This window comes from Schistocerca serialis, chromosome 3 (assembly GCF_023864345.2).
Source record: "Schistocerca serialis cubense isolate TAMUIC-IGC-003099 chromosome 3, iqSchSeri2.2, whole genome shotgun sequence".
Taxonomy (NCBI): Eukaryota; Metazoa; Arthropoda; class Insecta; order Orthoptera; family Acrididae; genus Schistocerca; species Schistocerca serialis.
In genome coordinates, this window is record NC_064640.1 from 134,398,211 (window position 1) to 134,416,522 (window position 18,312).

The 18,312-nt window shown below is 40.4% G+C and overlaps 1 protein-coding gene across 1 annotated transcript in view; it reads left to right on the plus strand.

Annotated features, from left to right (window-relative positions):
* Window positions 1-312: 312 nt before the first annotated feature.
* LOC126469835 (mitochondrial-processing peptidase subunit alpha) overlaps window positions 313-18,312 on the plus strand; it is a 117,290-nt gene continuing 99,290 nt past the window's right edge. The window contains exons 1-2 of the mRNA XM_050097130.1: window positions 313-468; window positions 11,512-11,720. Coding sequence (XP_049953087.1) covers window positions 416-468; window positions 11,512-11,720 — 262 coding nt within the window. The 5' untranslated portion in view covers window positions 313-415. The remainder of the gene's footprint in view (window positions 469-11,511; window positions 11,721-18,312) is intronic.

The window sequence follows — 18,312 nt, forward strand, 5'->3', positions numbered from 1 at the left end:
CGGCCTTAAAACGAAAAAATGGTCAATGGATAACTCGATGATAATGTTTAATCTGAATTAAGAATGATAATATGAAAAAATTTATCTTTTCCGATAGGTTATCGAAATTTCAATTTACTATTGGATAGCTAGGGACTAAATCAAAAAGGTATAAAAATATAGGTCGTTGGATTAAATCAGAGAGGTAGAGAATATTGTATCTCTTTGGTTTAAACTAACAATATTACAAAATGCCAATTAAATTAATTTAAAAAAATCAATCTCGATTTTCCATGTCGTTGGTGTGCGAAGGTGTGCGGTAGTTTACGCGATCTTTGGCCCCTAAGCAAAACGTTCCGGCGCGGGGAATCATGTGTGTATTGTAAACATATTGTAAACACCGCAGAATATTAAAAAACAGTGCTGATCAGCAAATATGGTTAAAGTAGTAGCAACATTAAGAATCACTTCACCAACTTTTAGAAAATTGTAAGTATATGGCCGTGTGTTCCAGGAGTAAATGATGTTTTGGAAGTGTTGATTCAACCGACAATCACAATTATTGCGCTGTGTAACTGTTGAATAAATACACCAAGAAATGAACCATCCGTTGGATTCTGTTCTTTTTAATTCTGGTGTATAGTTTCAATATGTCTTTAATTTCAGTTTATGGCATAAAAAGTTTATTAAATTTCCATGAAAACCCTTCTCGCCTCGTATTGTTTGTGTGTGGATTAAGAGAGTGCTGTGTAATCGGACTGCTGAACCGTACCGAATTAGAAAAAAATTGTACCAGTGCATGTCGCATACAATGGCTTTATTATTCTAGTGAAAGAATACCTTTTGTTTGGGATGAAAGTAATATAGTACATTTCTGTGTTGATAGACTTTTTTACTTATTGGCTACTACTTTCCATTGTTGGCAGCAATTGTTAATTCTCTTTACAAACGCTTAAGTGACTGAGAACTGCACAACATCTCAAAGATGACGTTGTGTAAAGCGTGAAATTTTGTACTATATGACCAATTTACAAGATTGAAGTCTGGTACTACCAATAGCTAAGTTTTCAACACCAGTATTGGGTCCAAACACGTTCGTGAAAAATGTATACGAATGAAACTATGTACGAGGTAACGTAAATGGATACTTAAGAACAATTGTCATTTCCATCAGTGTGTGGGAGTAAGTTTGAATGCATAAACATTGCCTCAGTTACACTATACTGTGCACTTCAAGATAATAATTGTAAAATGATGATTTATGTATAGCAATCTGTTGACAGGGAAATAGATTTCATGTGATTGGGAAATATAGAAAAGAAACTTCCCATGTAACTGAGACTATAACACACCTCTGTATCATTTGTTGGAAACATTCTTAATTCGTGAGCATGCCTCATAACCAAAGTGTCAGTTTGACTGCATAGTGAAATCTACTGGCAAGTGGAAATTTAATTCAGTAATTTACAACTTATTGAGTGACTGTGAACTGAGTAAGAGTCTTTAGGAATGAATAGCTGTAACCGAAAGAGTTTGTCATGAGAATTTTGAGAAAATGTTTTTCATGTGTATATTTTGTGTTCCAATGCCAAGTAATGTGATGAAAATCTTTGAGGTTGATTGGGGTGAGGGGACCAAACAACGGGGTCATCCGTCCTGTCGTTTAGGTGTAGCAGTTTTTATATGTGTGGTAATCTGTAAGTTATATTCTCAACGAAGACAGTGGAGCAATGTGAGATGGCACTTGCTAAAGATTTATACATCTTTCAGTTCATTGTAGTTTTTTATGGGGAGTATTGGTGAATGGGTCACTATGTTCTGACTAAAAGGTACCTTATAGTTTGCCATCATTCGTCAATAATGATAAGATGGATGTAGTATAATGGGGTCTAGTAAGCAACATGAGCTCTTGGTTTATTCATTGATGTGGTATGTTACATATATGGCATCTGAGGTACTTCTGTTCATTTTAGTTGCAGATGTAGTCCATATGTTTTGTTTATAACAAGCCTGTATCACTTAGATTATTTTATTATGACTAGATCATTTTATTTACTAGAGCTGCATACTTCTAGTGGAGATTGTAATCTGTTGAGGGGGAATAATGTTTTGGATTGTGTTGTATGCTAGACCAAGATAGGTTTCTTTATGAAGTTATAGTGACAGACTAGACTGTTGCATAAAGCAACGTGTAGGGTAGGTTGGGAGATGATAGTTTAATAATGAGTTGACTAAGCCAACAAATGTGTCACAACAAAAAGCTATTTTTATTAAATGAAGTTTGTGATGATAGACTGATCCGTAGTATGGGTTGAATTATAGATTAGATTTAAAAAAGTTATGGTTTGTTTGTAATTTGGAAAATTCAGCAGATGTTAAATGACAGTAATTTTTATGTACAGACTGTATTTTGTAGTTAAATTTATGCCGCCGATTAAGACCCAAGTTTTTTTTGACTATGTTCTGCTGTATTCAAGTTTTTAATGAGTTGGAATCCATTAATTACAAGAACATTCCCAGAACAAAAACTACTTGTTTCTGTGGTGGTCTTGTTGTTTTGTCAGATTTTATTTGGCTGATATTTTCTGTTGTCAGTGGTGTCAGCTGTCGGTCAGTCTGTAAAGCTTGTATCGCTGCAAGCATAATAATGTCGTCAGTCTACTTGTATCACGTTTTTAACTACTCACATGTAATGTTTGTTGTATTTCTGATCCATCATTTTTATTTTATTTTTTGTGTTTGTTAATGTGTAGCCATATGCATGTTTCTTACTTATTTTTTTCAGATTTTGTTATGTTGTTGATGATCTTGTTGAACAGTAGATTTTACGCAAAGAGTGAAGTATTAGTGTCTTGTTTAGGTATGAATATGTGCCTAAATGCAAGTTAGAATGGAGGAGATATTTAGTTTACTTTTGAATGACTACTGTTACCTTTCAATACTGGCACATTACACTTTAAGAAAAGTAACCTTGCTAATGATGTTCCATTGAGTCTACTGAGTGGCTGTATGTTAACAACACTGCCTTCCCTCCCTGCCTCTCCAGTTTGTCAATTGTATATTTATTTTTTTCAAGCTATAATCTTATTTGACTTCAAACATTTAATAGGTGTTCTGACTGGACTGTTGAATACTCTGTTAACACCTAAAATGTTATCAGTAGCTCAGAAAGATTGTTCTAAATACATTGATTTGCTTTGTAGATCAAATGGAAGTCTCTGACAGCTAAAGTGATATGAGACATCTTGAGCAACTCTGTTGGAAGCTTTATGTTTGATAAGTATTGTTACAATTATGTTGTCCATAATGACAACCATTGATTTCAGCAGGCTGTTGTACTCATAAATACGTTTACTTTTTCGTGGTCATTTTGTGTGTGCAGTCCTTGGATATGATGAAATAAGGTGCATCATGTAATTTGACTTGAAATACTAGTGTCTGTAGCAGATTCTGTATATGTACACTGTAGATGATCTTTGATTGTGCTGTGTAATAAGTAATCTTCCTGCTCATTTAATTGTGTGCTGTTGGGAAAGAGTGACTGCTGGCAAACCTCTGGTTAAGCTGTGGTTGATCTAACAGTCATGATTTGTAAAAGTGTCGTGTGAGGAGAATTGATGGAATTATTCCCATATTCCCAGCAGCAGTCTGGTTACTGAGACTTTGTAGTTGCATTTTTGTGAGACAGGTGAAGTTTTCTGCGGATGTTTGCCTGTTTACATATTTTTTTTAAAAACATTGTCATTCTGATTATTTCTTCAAGATTTGGTTCCACAGCTATTTTGAATGGCATTAGTTCACCAAGACTATGCAATTACTAATAACAGTTTTAAAATACATCACACTTTACTAATTTGATCTGTAGATTCATTTTGTAGTAGTCCATAGAAGCAGTAAAGCAACATAAAGTACATGGAACATAGCACAGCTTTGGTTATAACATGAACTGTTGGGTATTAAATTACACTAAATTGCCAAAGAAACTGGTATAGGCACACTTACTCAAATACAGAATTATGCAAACAGGCAGGATACAGAGCTGTGGTTGGCAACGCTTATATAAGACAACAGTTGTGAGATCAGTTTCTGCTGCTACCATGGTAGGTTATCAAGATTTAAGGGCGTTTGAACGTGGTGGTATAGTCGGCACATGGGCGATGGGCAGAGTATCTCCTAGGTAGTGATGAAGTGGGGATTTTCGTGTATGACCATTTCACGAGTGTATGGTGAATATCGTGTATCTTGTAAAACATCGGATCTCCGACATTGTTGAGGGCGGAAAAAGACCCTACAAGAATGGGGTCCATGACGACTGAAGAGAATCGTTCAACGTGACTGAAGTGCAGCCCTTCTGCAAATTGCTGCAGATTTCAGTGCTGGGCTATCAACAAGTGTCAGTGTGCGAACCATTCAACGAAACATCATCAATGATGACTGCAAGACACAAAGCTTTACACATTGCCTGGGCCCATCGACACCGACACTAGACTGTTGATGACTGGAAACATGTTGCCTGGTCAGACGAGTCTCGTTTCAAATTGTATCGAGCAAATCGAAGTGTGCAGTTATGCAGACAACCTCATGAATCCATGGACCCTGTACGTCAGCAGTGGACTGTTCAAGCTGGTGGAGGCTCAGTTGTGGTGTGGGGCGTGTGCAGTTGGAGTGATATTGGACCCCTGATACGTCTAGATACGACTCCGACAGGTGAAACATACCTACGCATTGTGTCTGATCACCTGCATCCATTCGTGTCCACTGTGCATTCCGACGGACTTGGCAATTTCAGCAAGACAATGCGACACCCCACACATCCAGAATTACTACGCAGTGGCGTCAGGAATACTCTTCTGAGTTTAAACATTTCCACTGCCCACCAAACTCCCCAGACTTGAACATTATTGAGCATATCTGAGATGCATTGCAACAAGCTGTTCAGAAGATATTGCCACCCCTTTGTACTCTGCAGGATTCATGGTGTCGGTTCCCTCCAGCTCTACTTCAGACATTAGTAGATTCCATGCCACATCATGTTGCGACACTTCTGTGTGGTCGCGGGGGCCCTACACAATATTAGGCAGATTTGCCAGTTTCTTTGGCTCTGTAGTGTATTTGTCAATGGGGGGAGGAGGGGGGGGGGAGAGTTCTGGATATCCTAAATTGGTTTACGGAGCCGTTATTAGAGGATTGCTTTGTAAGTTGAAGACTGGTTCATGATATAAATACACACTGTAGAACATCCACAGTTTTTGTTTTCACTGGCAAATACGAAATTTTATTACTAAGCAGTGTTGGCTGAATCCATCAACACAGTTGCTAAAATACTTGCCACTACAAGGTCCATTGCATGCTATGTTAGTAATATTGGCTGTTTTCAACCATCCTAATTTTAATGCTGTGGACTCCCCTCAATTTTATTGTAAGCTACGAAGGATACAATATAACCCATCAACTTTGACCATTGACACCGTCAATAGGACAACTGTTTATCAGCACTACATAATCACAATGGCATCGTACAATCATGCATATTTTAACTGCCAAGAAACCTTCTGAGAATACAACACTTTTGAGCAAGGATATTCTTACTATTAATGGTTTCAGGCATATTAAAAAAGAAAAAGTACCACCAGGAAAGTATGTTTTATTTTGGCAAGGATGCAAATGTAATGTAATACAACGTAAATGTAACCATAGAAAGGAAACTAGGTTACATAGAACTTAGGCTACAGTATAGGTCAATCTGTTGCCATAACCTTCATTTCAAGAAAAATTGTGCCAAAGGTAATGTCACAGCACGAAGCAACACAGCTGTATTGCAGACTTCACTGCAGCCATTTAATCTGCTCAGAGTTGAAGTATCAGCAGTTCTATAGAATCATTGCATTTTGCAGTCCCCTTTCACGGTTTTTGGCAATCAGAGGTACATAAACAAGCTGTCCTGAGATCATAGCCTGAGTTTGAAATATAGTAGATTGTTATTTTGCAACATTGTAGTTTCTGCATCTGCAACAAGCAGCTTTGCAATTTTTGCTGTTACAACCATAGTATTTTGTTTGCCTTTACACAAATTTATGTGTAGCTGAACATGTAATGATTTGGTAACTTCCATTTTTACTTCACAACCGCAGTGATCTAGGTCTACACACATACTCCACAATCCACAAAATAGTTCATGACGGAGGGTAAACTGTACACTGCTAGTCATTTCCTTTCCAGTTACACTTGCAAGTAGAGCAAGAGAAAAATGACTTTCTGTATGCTTCTGTACAAACCCTGATTTCCTTTATCTTACCATTGCTGTCTTACATGAAATGTACATTGATGTCAGTAGAGGATGAGGAGAAGATTAATGTTTAAAAACTTATCGACAGTGAGGTCAGTAGAGACAGAGCACCATTTCGGATTATGAAAGGGTGGGAAAAGAAATTGGCTGTGCCCTTCCAAAGGAACCATCCTGGCATTTGTATGAAGTGATTTAGGGAAGTCATGGAAAACCTAAGTCAGGATGGCTGGATGTGGGGATTTGAACTGTTCTCCTCTCGAATGCGGGTGTAGTGTGCTAACAACTGTGCCACCTTGCTCGGTTGATAGCAATAGAATTGCTCCACAGTGTGTCGCAAAACCCAGTTCTCTAAACTTTCTCCATAGTGTTTCATGGAAATAACGTCTTCATGCCTCCAGGGATTCCCATTTGAGTTCATGAATCATTTCTGTAATACTCATGTGTTGCTTGACGTTGCGGGTGATGTTACCCACTACAATGTTTAAATTAAACCTGTGATAATTCCCTATTTTATATAATATTTTTTCTCATGATGCGGTGGCATTATTTGGTAACAGTTAGAAGGGGAATAACAACTGATTTTATAGTGGAGTGTATACATTAGTAAATATTGTGAGGCAGGAAAAATTATTTACACAGATTATATGGCTTCACGAGTTTGTAGGGCATGTCAGTCAGTCAGCAAAAAGGCACTTGTGGAGGTACCTAAAGGATTTTCACCAATGTTAACTACTGAGAATAGAAAATAAAAAAAGCCAATTTGAAACTTCAGTTTCTCCTGGGTATATGTTTTTAAAAAAATCTAATTTATTTGACAAATTTCTTGTTTGAACTTCCTCTTTACATTTTACTTACATTCTGTGTTATTCATAAAGATATATTTTTCTTTGAATAACACTTGCTTGATGGAAGTGTGTTTCAACTTATTGTCAGTGAATCTTTGAATTTGCCATTAGGTATGACTGTCACTGATAGAGACTAATGAAAGCATTTGGTGTTATAGTGAAATGTATAAGAAGAAGAATATACATATAAAAAAAAAGAAATCAACTTATTTTGTAGAAAGGTTAATCTCTGTATCTCAGTGATCAGGATGTCTTGGATTGTCACTTGGAGGACTGAGGTTCAATATCCAAGACTGCCAAGGAGTTTTGCTTAGTTGGAGTAGTGGAATGAGGTCATTGCTGAGCCTCAGCAGAACTGAGAAGCTACTTGAAGGACAAGTAGTGGCTCTGATTTGAAAGACATTGTTAAAGACAGGGAGAATGGTGTGCCAACCTCTTACCCTTGATAGTTATGCCCTTTGATGCTTTAGACACAGGATGAAATGGTAGTTGGTCTGTACAAAGCAGTGCCTGATGCCCAAGCGTAGAGTCAGATTTCCTAGCAGCACACAAATTTTTCTATTTCTTTAATGAATTCTTCATGTTCTGATTAGTGTAGTTTGTAAACAGTTGTAATGAATCATTAGGTCAAGGGAAGTGTTCAATTCCAATGTGTGGTTGTGGCTGTGGGTGGTGCGGTATAGGGAATTGCTGTTGAGCTATATAGGTCAAGGGAAGTGTTTGATTCTAGTTTGTGAGATCGGGAGCTGCTGTTGAGCTATATAGGTCAAGGGAAGTGTTATTTGTGGGATCGGGAGCTGATGTTGGGCTATATAGGTCAAGGGAAGTGTCCGATTCCATAGGATATTGTGTCAAGTGGAATTTGGGGAGTTTTGTGTTGTCGGTTTTTTCGTCGTTTTGTGTGGTTCGGTATGGTGGTGTGTGTCTAAATTTGTTTATATTTACTTTGTCACCACCCAAAAACCCCCAATTTCCCATGCTTGCCCTGTTAGTTTCATTAGGTTTTTTGTGGTACGTGTGTGTGTTGGTTTTTCAATGTATTTTCATGTTTGTGGTCATGTTTATGTAATGGCATCATAGGCGCCATATTGGAGTCATAGTGTATGGTCGTTCCCGCCATATTTGTGACGTCATCGGTCAAAGCAGACGATTGGAATCGGATGCTTCTGTATTCCCGAATCATTTACAAGTTTTTGTTGTCACAAACTATTAATTTCTACAGAAAGCAAGGAGGTTTAGATTTTTGTTATACAAGAAAATACACTTTTCTTCATGTCTTATAAATTATTTACACGAAACCTAGGGTCTGGGTTCTAAGTCTATTTGTGTTTCACTATTCACATAACTAGACCATCAACAGTAAAAGTAATTTTACTGTTTAATAATTACAGTGTTATCAAAGACTCAAAGTTGAGCTTATTAAAATGATATGTTTTTTACATTATGTCAACAGCGAGCTAATTAAGTTTGAATAGTTGTTGTCTTGGACCAGGAGGGATCTGGAAGTGGTCATAACCTTCTCTTAGGCTCCATCCTGGCATTTCCTTCATATGATTCAGGAACTTTTAAATTAGAATGACTCGTACTGAATGAACCCAGTGCCCTGATCAGAGTAGCGCTTCACTATGTTACATGCAGTGAAGTAACATCTTCAGAACATCACGTCTAGTTTTATAAAGTTGATGTAAATTATATTTTTATGGATAGTATTTGTCAGTGGCATCTCATTGTATCATTTCTGAGTTATTTTTACTGAAAACTGCTGCATCTCTAGGTTAGTGTAGGTGATCAGTTGCAATAACTGACTTTGTGGCAACTTATTTTTTAAATCGTTCCTGAACAGTATCACACAGTTGTGTAATGTCTGTTGAGAAGGATGGAAAAGTGGTGCTTTTGAAATGTATCTGATTAAGAAGGCACTCATATTCTTTCCTTTAGAATCATTTCTGAGTGCTCAGTGTTTAATTCATTTTATGGTTGTGGTCTTCAGTTTTAAGATTGGTTTGATGCAGCTCTACACACTACTCTGTACTGTGCGAGTACCAGTATCTAGTGTGACCTACATCCATTTGAGCATGGCTTGCTGTATTCATCCCATGGTCTCCCTCTACAGTTTTTTACAGCCGTTGCAACTACTGAAAAGGCTTCTGCCACTCTTCAAGAACCATACGTTATTCTGGTTTCTCCAAAGATAAACCTTCTTTTTGGTTGCTCGTATTGTACGGCTATGTATATTTTTCTGGCACACAACCCATTCCATGTTGACAAGGTCCATCTTCATATTGATGAGTATTTTACTATGCGTCCCATTTACTCGACTGTTGTTATATTTAAAAAAAAAAAAAAAAAAAAAAAAAAGAAAGAAAAAAGTAAAAAAGAAAAAAAAAGGTAAATCTATCATTTACATGAAGATGGATTTGAACACCACAGTGCTTTAGCAAACACGGTCATATTGGAGGATGTGTGCCATTGCCTTCCTGTGACTTTTGTACTGTCTTTGTCATCTCCGCATGTTTTCGTACTAATCATAGCGTTGGTCTTGAAATCTGTTTGGTTTTTTGTTCAGGTACCCTGTGCAAAAAGAATGAGGAAATATTTCATTGTCACTAATGCTCAGCGAAGCAATTTCGAATCATATGAGTTATTTAACTACTCATTAGACCTGTGTCTTGCTTAGCAGTGCTTTGTTGCATTTCCATGCCAACTGTTTAATCTTCTTTTTCATCAAAGAATGCACAGTTTTGCAGTGCATTCCCTCCTCCAGAAACATTTCTCTGTAAATATGTGCCTGCATAGGGGTATTCATAATTAGTTTTCCAATAACATGCCAGCTATTTTCTAATATTTAAAAATTCTTTAAAAGCAGAACTGATATTGAGTCTAGCTTCTGTGCTTCTGTTTTCTACAACCAGTAAGTAAAGTTGTTTGAATGGAATGGATGGTGAATTGACAAGCTCACACAAAAACTTCTGGAAACAGTAAATGTGGTGTCACCACCGGACACCACACTTGCTAGGTGGTAGCTTTAAATCGGCCGCTGTCCATTAGTACATGTCGGACCCGCGTGTCGCCACTGTGTGATCGCAGACCGAGCGCCACCACAAGGCAGGTCTCGAGATACGGGATAGCACTCGCCCCAGTTGTACGGACGACTTAGCTAGCGACTACACGGACGAAGCATAGCTCATTAGCCGAGCAGATAGTTAGAATAGCCTTCAGCTAAGTCAATGGCTACGACCTAGCAAGGCGCCATTAGTAACATTGCATGTATCTATGGAGTCTCACTTGTATCGCCACAATCTCCAGATGTACCACAAGGATGGATTAAAGTTAAGTATTCCAGCAGCTACGTACTTTTCTTTATAGCATTCATTACGTATCCTGTTTCAGACCTCACGCCATCCAGCTTTAGGTTAGCGCGTGCCTTTCGGCTTCCTCTCATTGTGTCTAGGCTGTCTTGTCTAGACACAACAGTAAGTAATAGCAATATTTGAGCTAATAAATACAAAAGTCACATGAAACTTAGTACATTAGGAAGAAGTTTGACACACGCAAAATTATGTGACAAGGGAGTCCAAAAAGTATGGAAAGTATACTGTTGGACTAGTGTAAGGAAACAAACATTTATTGTAACAACTGTCATCTAAAATAATGTGTCAATCTCGTATTCCCTCAGACACAAAAATTTGGGCCCTGTCACCCATTGTAAGAGAACTGTAATGTAGAATAAAAAATATACCACAAAATATGTTTTTACTCTGTGTTCTAACATATCTTTAATACTACCCATCATGATGTGTGTCACATTTTTTAAAATAATTATCCTTTTACCATGCCATGAAAAGATAGCAACAGATCCCATCTATTTTGTTTGCATACTACATCATCTAGGTAGAGTTTAACCCTCTGGTCAGCATCATACTCAAGGTGCTAGGCAGAGCATTCTTCTTCCACTTCTCTCACACATCTGTTGTCAATAAATGAGTGAGAAAGAGAAAAAAAAAGTGTACATGCAGTTATAATGCTGTATTATGTTTGTTGGACTTTAAAGGGAACATTTCACAAACATGTTATCAATGCATAACAAACTCAGTTTCTTCCTCCGGTTGTGCTGAAAGAAATATTTGGTATCAGTAGGTGGTGAGTTTCTGTTTGCAGAAGTCCAATTTGTGGTATGATGTAGTACAGCTGCTATTCAGTTTTACATTGTTTTGGTATTGTTAAAGGGTGGTTCGCAACACAAAAATATAATATTTCTTATACATGTTGATATTTTTTCAAACACGACTTCTGGTTCTGTCAAAGGTGAATTTTGTGTTTTGTGACATGTGTTTATAAAATATTCTGTGTGTAATTTAATATATGCTGTGCATAAATAAAGTTTTTAAAATTTCGTTTCAGATATGTCCATGGAAGTAAATGTCAGCCAATACGACATAAAAGTATTTCATCCTCTGGACAGCCACCACTCAATGTTCCTCTAGCAGGGCTTCCGACTCCTGTCTACATAAGTGCAGAGCAAGCTGATCACACACTGAAGATGACAGTATTAAAAAATGGAATGCGTGTTGCAACTATCCCATATTTTGGAAACTATTGTACTATAGGAGGTAGTAAATCATCACACGATTTATTAGCAATACAATCTAACAAATACATTTTGTTGTGTGATATGAAATGCACATTTGATTTCAAATTTTATTGTGTGGGAAGTGCTGGTTTTCTGACATTTGTCCTTGTGAATAATATTGTAGGAGGGGTAGTTATATTAGAAGATAAAAAAAAAATCATTCTTTGACCATGAAACTTGGTGATGGTGTTAGTCTTGTGTATGTATTCATCCTTCAGTGTGGCACATTTTTCCCAGTGATGGATGACTTGACTGAGATCTGGATTGTCTATCTGTATTTTGGCTGTTGAGGAAATATCCCAACTCAAAAATTACCTTGCTGTCATTCTGGAAATGCCTGCTATGCTGTGGTTTCTTCACCCAAGCAGAGAATACGAAGTCACTGACTGCCATGTTAGAATAAGGGGTGAGAGACAAAATTTGATACCTGTAAGAAGCAGTGTATGACTGTCCTGTGCAGAATGAGCTGGGGCACTGTCATGGAGCAAAAAGGCCACATGGGACAGCTTGACAGTCTCCCATGGTGTCCTCTGGAGATATCAGTAATCTGCTCTTGTGATGGTTTGCCCCTTATGAGCACAATCTGCTAGCACCATAACATGACAGTCCCAAAGACACTTAGTATCTTCTTCGTTAATGATGTTTAGGTCTTCACTTATTTCAGCAGCGACAAATTAACGTTTCCACTGCTTCCTGCACTAATTTGTCTTGGGCGCATACTGATACACCTACCACTTGCCCATGCTGATTAAGTGGCTAAAGAAGTCATTGCCCTGACACAGCTGCAACATTTCCGGTGCTGCCTCAGTTTGGCAGTCTTCTTGAATGCACGTGATTTTTCGCAGAATCCACTGGGTGGTGACCTGTTTCGTGTTCCAAATGTTGTGCATCTAGTTGCGAACTTCTCTTGCGATTCCCAGTTCTTCACAGAGACATGGTCTGCCACAGCATTAATCATCCTTGTTTGACCATACTGGAACTGTCTGTGCCAGGAAACCACTGTGTTGTATGGTGGTGTATTGCTGCCATGCATTTCCACCAACTCAGCATGGATTCTTGCAGTACTGCAGACATGTACCTGCAAACAGATAACAAAATAATTATTCAACTTTTCTTTAGGGTGATAATTAAAACTTTGATTGCCCCTCCTATGTTGAGTTCTTTGTGTCTGAGACGAGGCGCAAGTGGCTGCTTTTTCATGTTGGTTATTATTTGTTTTCTTCAGTTTTTGTTAAGTCACCCTGCCAGTGTAGACTTTACACTTCAGAGGAATCATGGCTCTTTGTATGTCTAATGTCATATAATCACAGCAGAAGACCAAAGTCTTAGTTTGCAATTACAAGTACTTACAATGCAATTAACAGTTACGTTTGTGTTGATACATAGGCTCCAGCATATCATTCTTAGAGATGTAACTGAAAGTAGTTTTTCACCTGTAGAAGTAAACTCGTAAAATGTAAGCTTTCACGACTGGAAGTATCACACTGATTAAAATATACCCTGCTATTATGCTGTTTGTGGATGAATTTCTCATTGAAAGTTTATGTTTTGTTTCTTTCTGTGGAGGACATCTTCAGGGGGGGAGGAGGGGGGGGGGGCAGTTGTAGTTTTTTCGAAGTTCTGATACACACACTGGCTTGCTGCTAACTGAACTAAAACTCAGTTTCTGCTTGCTCCCATGGAGAGTGTGACTTTCCGTTTTGAAAACTCAAGCCCAATTTAGACCTGCATATATACTCCTCAAGCCACTGTACAATGCATGGCTGAGGGCACTTCATATCAATATGAGTGATTCTTTTTGTCTGATTCCATTTGTGTCTTGACTGAAGGAAAACTGACTGACGGTATGACTCTGTATGTACCCTAATCTCTTTGCACTTATTACCATGACTCTACAGGAGATGTATGATGATGGCAGCAAATTGGTCTCACAGTCTTCTTTGACCACAGTTACTCTGAACTCACCTAACATAGTTCTGCAAAAACCACTTCATCTTTTTTTTTTTTCTTTTTTCAAAGGTCCACATTTAAGTTCCCCTAGCATTTCTGTTAAACATTCATGTGTGATATCCCATGCTGTAATGATCTTAGCAGTGCCTCTGAATTTTTTTGATGTTAGTTGTTGTGCCTACTTGACAAGGGCTCCAAACGCAGGACCAATAGTCTAGAATCTGCCGCTCTAACACCTCATATGCAAATTATTTTACAGATGCACTGTACTTTCCCAGAACCCTTTCAACATATATGCCTGTGGGAGTATCCTCATCAAGATGTAGAAGAAATATCAACACTTGCAAACTGAGAATGTTGAAATAAAGATCCTGAATCATGTTCACAGGAACCTGAATGAATTGGTGAGAGTTATTGTAGGAGTAACATCCCAAAAACATCCAGAACAACCTCTGGCCAGAACTACATCCTCTACACACTGCAGGCTAGCAGGCTAAATGCCTCTGTGGACTGTTGGTGCACGTATCACCATGCATCATTTGAAAAGAGGCAAAATCACAACTCATCTGACCACACTTAACACATCCAGAAAGCTACTCTCTAGTTTCTTCATTGTTTGTCCCATTGAAGCCTTTTTGCTTCATTTGCCATATTAGGAAATGGTCTTTTGTGAGGTACCCAACTCCAAATGTGCATTCCACACAGTTCCCTTCATCTAAATCTACATCAATTCTATGCAAACCATTGTGAAGTGCATGGCAGAGGGTATTTCTCACTGCACTAATTATCAAGACTTTTTCCATTCTGCTCATTTGTGGAGTATGGGAAGAATGATTGCTTAAATGCATCTGTGCGCGGTTGGCTGTTACTGGTTGCTGTCACCCGCTATTGCTATCACACTATGGTGGAAGACTGGTACATACACCTTCTCCAGCACTGGACTCAAAATACCATTTAGTTTCACACCTTCCTCTTCCACTTAAAATTACTGTGGTGTTTAGTAATCTCTATGGCCACTGTATAGTCTTTCATACTGTCCATTTGTGGCTGCCAGTACTTGAGTCTTAGCAAATTGAATCCGGTGGTCTCCTGGCTACAAAGCACATTCTCCAACAGCTGTTCTGTGAGCCTCTCCTCTTCAGCAGTTTCTTTTGTGTTCTTATGGTAGTTTCTTGATCTTTTTTTAGTAGTACCAATATAGCATATGGACTATCAGACCAATTGTGTGATTGAAGAGTTTCTAGATAACAGAACACAGCATGTCATTCTCAATGGAGAGAAGTCTTCCGAAGTAAGAGTGATTTCAGGTGTGCCGCAGGGGAGTGTTGTAGGACCGTTGCTATTCACAATATACATAAATGACCTTGTGGATAACATCGGAAGTTCACTGAGGCTTTTTGCGGGTGATGCTGTAGTATATCAAGAGGTTGTAACAATGGAAAATTGTACTGAAATGCAGGAGGATCTGCAACGAATTGACGCGTGGTGCAGGGAATGGCAATTGAATCTCAATGTAGACAAGTGTAATGTGCTGCAAATACATAGGAAGAAAGATCCTTTATCATTTAGCTACAATATAGCAGGTCAGCAACTGGAAGCAGTTAATTCCACAAATTATGTGGGAGCAGGCGTTAGGAGTGATTTAAAATGGTATGACCATATAAAATTAATCATTGGTAAAGCAGATGCCAGACGGAGATTCATTGGAAGAATCCTAAGGAAATGCAGTCTGAAAACAAAGGAAGTAGGTTACAGTACACTTGTTCGCCCACTGCTTGAATACTGCTCACCGGTGTGGGATCCATACCAGATAGGGTTGATAGAGGAGGTAGAGAAGATCCAATGGAGAGCAGCGCACTTCGTTACAGGAACATTTAGTAGTCGTAAAAGCGTTACGGAGATGATAGATAATCTCCAGTGGAAGACTCTTCAAGAGAGACACTCAGTAGCTTGGTACGGGCTTTTGTTGAAGTTTCAAGAACATACCTTCATCGAGGAGTCAAGCAGTATATTGCTCCCTCCTACGTATATCTCGTGAAGAGACCATGAGGATAAAATCAGAGAGATTAGAGCCCACACAGAGGCATACTGACAATCTTTCTTTCCATGAACAATACGATACTGGAGTAGAAGGGAGAACCGAAAGAGGTACTCAAGGTACCCTCCGCCACACACCGTCAGGTGGCTTGCGGAGTATGGATGTAGATGTAGACGTACATGGTATCCTGTAAATTTCTACTTTTTCCAGTGATTTTCCAGCATCCTTGGCCATATTAAGGTGGTCTTGTATCTTCTGAGTGGGTTTGTAGGTTACATTGATATACCGTTTCGTCAAGATCTTTCCAGTGTGGTCAGTAATATCATTTATGAATAGCAGGAAAACCTTGGATTTTGCAGACACCTACACATAACTGTGAACCTTCTATGTCTGTCCGAATGCTCTGTTTTAGCTCAGCAGTGAATGCCCATTCTTTAGTGACACACTGGCGAGACATTCCAATTCTGTGTTGAGCAGCTCCAGTTCACAGATATTCCTCACTCTATCCACTAACATTTTTATAACACCTTACCCCCCTGCGGGTTCGGGGGTTAGAATAGGCCCGCGGTATTCCTGCCTGTTGTAAGAGGCGACTAAAAGGAGTCTCACATGTTTCGGCCTTATGTGATGGTCCCCTCTCGGGTTTGACCTCCATCTTTCTAAATTTATCCGAAGAGCGAGCCAATTGGGGAAGGGCGCCTTACATGGTGCACTGTATCCGTCGTGCAATTCGACCTTTCGCCGGATTTCTCGTCGTTGCAATGGTGTTCCGCTCGTTTTCGATCTCTTGGGCGAGGATACGTCCCTGGGTGCGATTACCACGCTGCCCTCTGCAGTGTTTCTTTTCACACGACGACGACCTTGGACATTTTTGCACCTAAGATCCAGCACGGTAGCCAGCCCGTTGTGGTGGGGCCGCCATGTACCCTGTTGGTTGTAGCCCCCTGACAACACAGGGATCGCTCTACTGATGCCTGCGCCGTTAACTCCCCACGTATGCCAAGGAGTAGATGCCTATCCTCCTGGGGTATCGGGACTCCCGGCAACGGCCATCCTGCCAGGTGGCCTTTGCTGTGGCTGGGTGGCGCCCGTGGGGAGGGCCCTTGGTCGGAGTAGGGGGCATCAGGGCGGATGACTCGCCATGAAGCGTGGTACATCATCTCTCGCTGGCGGCCAGCCGCCAGCAGTCTCTAAGCGTTCTCGGGCTCAATTTAATGCTCAGAAGTACGATCCGAAAACGTTCCCCTCCCTGGCCACGCCGTGGGAAGAGCGTAAGTCTCAGGATGGAGGTAACAGTTATTCGCCCCGATTCTTAGTTTGTACGAGAGCTGATGGGGAGTCTTTTCTCTCCACAAAGCCTCAGTTCTTCGTCGAGCATTTAGAGGACAAGTTTGGGGAGGTGGAGGGCTTGTCTAAAATGCGCTCTGGGTCAGTACTGATACAAACGGCATCCTCCGCCCAGTCACGCAGGTTGCTTGCTTGTGACAAGTTGGGGGATGTTAACGTTACTATTACACCACATAAGAGTTTAAATATGGTCCAGGGTGTTATTTTCCATAGGGACCTCCTTTTGCAGTCTGATGACGAGCTGCGCGCCAACTTAGAACGTAGAGGTGTTCATTTCGTCCGGCGCGTTCATCGGGGTCCGAGGGACAATCAGGTTGCTACCGGTGCCTTCATCTTGGCCTTCGAGGGTGATACGTTACCGGAAAAGGTCAAGGTGATGGTCTACCGATGTGACGTCAAACCCTATATACCTCCCCCGATGCGGTGCTTCAAGTGCTGGAAGTTCGGCCATATGTCTTCCCGCTGCACTTCCAGCCTCACATGTCGAGATTGCGGACGCCCATCTCATCCCGATACTCCATGTGCCCCGCCTCTCATCTGCGTCAACTGCGGGGAGCACCATTCACCTTGCTCGCCAGACTGCAAAGTCTTTCAGAAAGAGCGCAAAATCATGGAATATAAGACCCTGGACCGGCTGACCTATACTGAGGCCAAGAGGAAATATGACAGACTCCATCCTGTGAGAATGACATCTTCTTATGCAGCTGCTACAACACCTGTGCTAGCCCCATCAGTTTCGAGACTTCCAGCCAGCTCGATAAGCAGTAAGACTCCTCCTGCCCCCTTGCCAGTGGGGGGCTCTACCCACCGGGTTGCTCCTGCGCCACCTACCTCAGGGGCAACACCATCCCCCCCATCAGGGACGTCCGTCCCTGCTTCTAAGCCGGAGAAGTGTCCAACTTCTTCGGCTTCTCACGCTCGCAAGGGGTCCCTCGGGTCCCTCCCTTCCCAGGTTTCCACCAGTGGGAAGGCTGACGACCGACAGTGGCGTAAGTGCCCGCAATCAGCTGGTCGACGGGCTTCACGATCCTCCTCAGTCCCGGAGACTGAATCAGTGAAGCCCTCCCAGCCAGTTAAACCCAAGGAGCAGCGTGAGAAATCAAAGAAGAAGAGCTCTAAGCCCAAGGAACTCGCGTTGGCAGCCACCCCACCGCCACCTTCCAGATCTGCGTCTGAGGACGAGGTGGAGATCCTGGCGTCCGCTGAGGACCTCGATCTCGCCGGTCCCTCAGACGCC